Source organism: Parasteatoda tepidariorum, unplaced genomic scaffold (genome assembly GCF_043381705.1).
Source record: "Parasteatoda tepidariorum isolate YZ-2023 unplaced genomic scaffold, CAS_Ptep_4.0 HiC_scaffold_3553, whole genome shotgun sequence".
NCBI classification, from domain to species: Eukaryota; Metazoa; Arthropoda; class Arachnida; order Araneae; family Theridiidae; genus Parasteatoda; species Parasteatoda tepidariorum.
This window is the reverse complement of record NW_027261693.1, coordinates 1-5,987: the sequence shown is the minus strand read 5'-3', so window position 1 is coordinate 5,987 and position 5,987 is coordinate 1. Positions and strand designations below refer to the sequence as shown.

Sequence of the window (5,987 nt, the reverse complement as noted above, 5' to 3'; positions counted from 1 at the left end):
TTGTAGGATTGATTTGTGTAGGATGGTTGCTTTTATGATTAATTTACGACCTGTTACTTTTCTTACAGAATAATTAAAAGTTCTAATAATTGAACGCGAGACTTCTCTGAATACCTGCGTTCTTCCAAGAGCTAACTTTTACTCTTTTCCATCCATTCGAAAATGAATGTTAATTTAGTGATTTTAATTGTGATGAGTTGCATTTTTTTGGTAGTTGATACGAAACAGAACATATGCAAGACGCAATCAGTGAATAAAACCTACAGACTGATTTGCAAAAATGTGGATAACTTTTATACTATTAAAAAGTTAACCGATTTGGAATCAGAAGTTTTCGATCAAGTGCTTGTCCAATGCAAAGGGAGAAAAAAATGGCAAATGTCATATTTATTTGATAATATATTTTTTAATACCAGGATACATTACATAAATATGAGATGCCCCTTACTAAGTATCGGAGACAATGCCTTCGCCCGAACTCATTTACTGTCTAAACTACATCTTTCTAACACTAAATTTCATAGAATTCCAAGTGCTATTCGTAACACCAAGACTTTGAAAACACTTGAAATTGAAGACGGTCAATTAACTGAGGTTACAACTGAACTTCAATCAATGTTTGAACTTGTAAACCTCTCATTGACTCAAAACAGAATAAGTTCACTATTGAGCAGTGCTTTCTTGGGTGATCTGAAACTCCAATCAATTATTCTAACGAGCAATAAGTTGAGTAGTTTAGATAATAAAACATTTGATCCGTGCCCAAGTTTACAATTGGTTAAATTGGACAAGAACAATCTCATAACAGTTGATGGTCTATTTCAAAATCCAAGTTTGATGGTAATTTTTACTATATATTTTTATATTTTTTCTTCTGCCTTTAACAATTATTTCGATGAGGAATGTAATGAAACCCGCTATGTCTCATGGTTAAAGCAATGAGTTGTGATTATGAGGTATTGAGGTTCCATTCCCTGTAGTGGCTTGAAGTTCACACCTAGTTTCAGATCGAATTTTCGGTATCAGATTGACTGGGAAGTAAAAACAGTCAGTACGCAATGCTGTCCTCATTGCCACTATGATATCTTTGGTCACGAAATTGTAAATATTAAACATTCATAATCCTCCAAGTATACAACAGACTGTTGTTGTTATTGTTTGTTTTATTAAGAGTTAACAATCAGAAATTTCCGAAAACGTGTTCAACCGCATAGTGCATTTTCCCTTTAAAAGCTAAAGCACATAATTAACTGATTATCTTCTTATCAAGGAAGTATTTCAACAATCCATTCTTATATAGTTGACTAAAGGCAAGAGGTAAAGTTTTACTCAAAAATGTTTCCTTTGAATATTTAGAATAGCGATTCCATGCATAGTAAGCAAAATTTTTAAAACGGTGTAAAAATTTGGATATCTTACGATTTAAAACATTTTCAAATCATGTTAAATAAAGTATTAAAAAATAATTAATATCTATAGAAAATTATTTTCACATCTTTTGATAATCGAATTTTATAAGTAAATTTTATAATTGTGTGCTATAACATTTAGCTTTAAAGAAAATCCAGTTTCAAAAGATTCATAATAGCTAGATTCACTTTAAAAATTCCTAGACATTTAACAATACGCATAATATATAAAATATACATTGAGAGGCTAAACTTTTAACAATTTTTCTATCTAAAATATTTGGGACCCTATTTTGCGAACTGCTGTTGTCCACAATATTTTGATAAACAAAACTCCGAATCCATCCCAGTAAAATGAATGTTTTTTTAGAGAAAGTACGAATTTGAGTACGATTCTGTAACTAAATTAATAGTTAGCACTAATTAATCAGAATATATGAGATCATCTCTCAAAACGTTTAAGATTGCTCCTTAGTTTGTGATCATTAAAAAACCATTAATTCTAGGTAATATCTGTTTTTCTTTTTTGCTCATTATACTAAAGAACTAATTACCGAGAGGAATTTTCTTTCCAATAAAATCCTCTTGAAATATTAGGGGGACTGGAAAGTAATGTCATTTCGGCGCATTAAATATTCGTTAGTCTTAAAAACCACTTCATTTTTTTCCATCCATTTCAATTAATTTTCGATCCGGCATTAAAAGGTTGTTGCTGACGAGAATGAATACATTATTGATTAAGAGTAAAATCCTGATAAGAAATATCAAATGCAACGAAGCGACATTACTTTCCGGTCCACCTAATATTTAAATTATTGATAAAATTTTATCATTGAACATACCTCAAGAAAGAAAGTTTATATATTTATGAATGATCCCTGTGAGCAGCAGCATCCAATACAAGCTACTTTGAATCAATTCCCATTTATATCTGATGCATCCACAACACCCGATTCCCGACTATAGGATCAAAGACTCTTATCCTATCAATGAGTATTCCCAGAAGTTCCCTGTCAACTTTAGGAACTTGGTGAGTGCACGGAGGTATAAAATTAGTAATAAAAACCATTGCTGCCAACTACTACTGATTTTCCTGAAGTTTTTGTTTCTATTTGTCTAAGGACGGCCTTAACCCCTTGGGGACGGGTGATTCAGAAAAGCATTCGTACAAAATCAGAATCAAGTTGCAATTAAATAAAAAACGGTAACTTAAATGTAGTCGTTACTAATTTGACAGACTTACTTTGCTTTTATTTTAATTATTGTTAGTTTAATCATATATATAATCAATGTTAATTCAAAGTATAACTAAATAGTTTTATTTTGAACAAAGTAATGGTGAATTAAATAAATCAAAAAATTATAACTCCGCCCACAAATAAACTGCTAAAGAAATACTTTGATTACCAGTTTTATCTTCTTACCCTGATTGATACGGTTTTTTGCTGTCACATATTTGTGACAGTCGGCGCGAAAGGGTTAAAACGCAATTCATTGTTTTAGTTCATGCTGTAAATTCTTTAACTCAGCGGTTCTCAAATGGTGTTTCGCGGAACCCTAGGGTTCCGTTGAAGAGTTAATGGTGTTCCGCTAGCTAGCGCTTTTATAACCATCAGTAATGTTCTAAAACATCAGATTATATTTAGATCCAAATTTTAATTAATAATTTATTTAATGTTTCGGTTTCCGTAATAAAAAATATAAATGACAATTTTAAAAGAAAATATGATATTTCCAATAACAATATATTGAAGAAAATATGAAAAGAACAAGCAATTAGAGAATATTGCATTGGTATTTCCTATCGCGTTTTTCAAATCCAAATAAAATAGCTAATATCTTTAATAATGAAATATGTTTCCCTAATAACCATTTTCAACGCAGTTCTTTTTAAGTTTTTATTTTGAAGTAAACCGTAATTTTTCTTTTTTCTTTTTTAATTCATTTTCAACAAATGTATACACGCCGAATACTAATTCCTAACTTGACTAAATACAGCACAAGGACAGCAAATTCAACTGTCGGACATGAAATATAATTTAAGATTATTGATAACAAGACAATTAAAAATCTTCATAACTCTAACTACTTTAGTCTTTTATAGGTTATAATGTTTAAAATTACTTTAATAAACTTCATTTATATAATCTGCCAAAAGAAGATTGATTATTTAGGGTTCTAAAGCAGGAAGAATTTGAGAACTACTGCGACAACAAATGAATATTTAACTAATTACGTACTTTTTTTTTACAGAGCATCAATTTGAGCTTTAATGCATTGTCAACCATACCCGAAAATCTTTTCAACAATTTGGAAAATTTGATGGTTATTAATCTTGAAGGCAATTTCATAAGGAGCATTGGAAACTGTTTTGCTCAAAATTATCGTTTGGAGTACATCAATTTAAGTAATAACATGATTAAATCTTGCAATAACACTTTTCACTCATTGCAGTCATTGAAGACTATTGATTTGCGAGATAACTCCCTTTCTAGTATAACACGAAATCATTTTTCATCACTACCGTTGCTTGAAGAATTGATAATCAGTCAGAATAATATTTCCCAGATTGATTCGGAAGCATTTTCTCAGCTGGAAGGATTAAAAAAGATTGATTTGTCTCGCAACAGACTAACAACTTTGTCAAGAGAATCGTTTCCTAGAGCCTTAAAGATTCAACAAATAATTACAACTGGTAAGCATATTTTTTCTCTTTCAATTAGTATCAGAAAATTCGAAAAGAAATTTCTCAACCGCAACGAGTGCATGCTTGGTCATCCAACTTCAATATTTAATTCAAGGTTAATGTTCAACGTCATTCAATTCCAGAATGTATACATGGACATACATGTATATGCGTATGTTATTTACTTAAGTATATACGTGTATACAAGTATATACGTATATACATGTACATATTTTTTACAGATGGTAGCGGGGACGACCGGAGTCGTACTGGAAGTGGAGTCTACATCCAGAGACCTGATGGCGATATCAACATTTAAATGAGAAACCCGGATTCGTGTTCTGTTTCCTGATCGGAGCTTCTTGCTATTGAGGCAGGACTGCATGCAATTGAAGAGGATTCGCTGCTAGACCCTATCTGGATCCTAACGGATAGTAGAAGATCTATCCAATATTTGAGTGCATGGCCCAGAGTGAGCGATAGGGCTGGAACGGCAATCTTGCAACTTCTCAGTAATCTTTCTGTGAAACGGGTTATTTATTTGCAGTGGATTCCGTCCCACGTTGGTCTGTACGGGAATGAGATCTCGGACTCGCTGGCAAAACTTGACACAAACGAGCTTCTGCCGGAAAGTTTGACACTCACATCCTCGGAAATTCACTCCATTAGAAAGAAAAGTGTCCAGCTAGTCTGGAATTCTCCCCCAGTACATTTCTGGTACTCTGGGGATAAGTGGGGATAAGCCGGGTCGTGCTTTGACCTTCAGAGGTAATAGAGGTGATCAGACCGAGTTCACTAGATTCATCAGTGACCACATAAAGTGCATAAGGTATGAACAGCAGCGAAAGGTCTATCCCACCTGCAACAAATGTTTCTCCACTGCAGCCAGCCCGGCCCACCTCCTTAGCTGTGTGGATTTTGGAAAAAAAAGGATTTTCTGCGTGACCCGGTTTTGTTTTTTGATTTCCTGAGTGTGAGTGGACTCATGGACCTGGTCTAGCGGAGCTAGACCAGTGGGGATGAGAAGCAACAACAACGTATATTATGTATCTCAAAACATCGACATGTTTTATTCTTGCTAGGTTACAAGTAACCTAAAAGTACGATATACAAATAACTTTACAAACTTCTGTCTTCCTTTCCCACTTTTCTTAATATTCTGCCAAAAGCGATAATAAAGCGATTTCTTAGTAGCAAAAATTCATCACTACTTACTTTTTCTCGGATCCAAGACGTCCAGTAGATTCTTAAATCTAAAGTAGTGATAAATTTGCATCATAAATAAGTATTTCATATTTTTAAAAATTTAACATTCCTGATCACCTCAATAATTTGATTATTCAAGCACATATTAAAAGTTATGGGACGGATGTAGTTTGAATTTCCCCGTCCACCTATCATATCTGCTCTTGTAACTTTTTTTCACACCTCCACTCTGGTGAATGCAGCGTTGCCACGGGTGAGTACAAATACAAAATGTGGTGACTAATAAAATTCAAAACTTCATTAAAATAAACAACTTTTTTTTAAAAAAATTTTTAGATTACTATTGAAACTAATTGCAAAGAATGATTTTGCTTTAAATATTAATAATTTAAAATATATGAATCGAAGTTAGGATTGAATAATTAAAAAAAATAATAATCCTCTAAAAAATTGTGATCTCCGAATCACAGGTTGCCCATAGGCAAAATGGTTGTTGTCTAATTTTTATTTAAAAATTATGAAAAATGCCTCAATTCATTTTCATGATCTAAGTAGCCTTGTGAAGAGCGGGCTTTTCGCATGCGTTGAGCACGCTGTCTTTCCGTTTGTCTGTTCCGTTTGCTTTCATGTTTTTGGTTCTAAACACCTGTAACTTGAGCAGTATTATTCAAGTCTGTGAGGTGGCG

The 5,987-nt window shown here is 32.8% G+C and overlaps 1 protein-coding gene across 1 annotated transcript; it reads left to right on the top strand.

Moving 5' to 3' along the window:
- Positions 1–432: 432 nt before the first annotated feature.
- LOC122273301 (leucine-rich repeat transmembrane neuronal protein 4-like) lies at positions 433–4,837 on the top strand. Its single transcript, XM_043057380.2, has 3 exons — positions 433–840; positions 3,663–4,104; positions 4,473–4,837. The coding sequence occupies exons 1-3, from the start codon at positions 433–435 to the stop codon at positions 4,835–4,837; spliced, it is 1,215 nt and encodes a 404-aa protein (XP_042913314.2).
- The last annotated feature ends 1,150 nt before the right edge of the window (positions 4,838–5,987 follow it).

Coding starts and splice junctions, on each gene's coding strand:
- LOC122273301 (XM_043057380.2), top strand. CDS start 433: ATGAGATGCCCCTTACTAAGTATCGGAGACAATGCCTTCGCCCGAACT. Junction 841..3,662: donor TTCAAAATCCAAGTTTGATG/GTAATTTTTACT, acceptor TTTTTTTTACAG/AGCATCAATTTGAGCTTTAA. Junction 4,105..4,472: donor TCAACAAATAATTACAACTG/GTAAGCATATTT, acceptor CTATTGAGGCAG/GACTGCATGCAATTGAAGAG.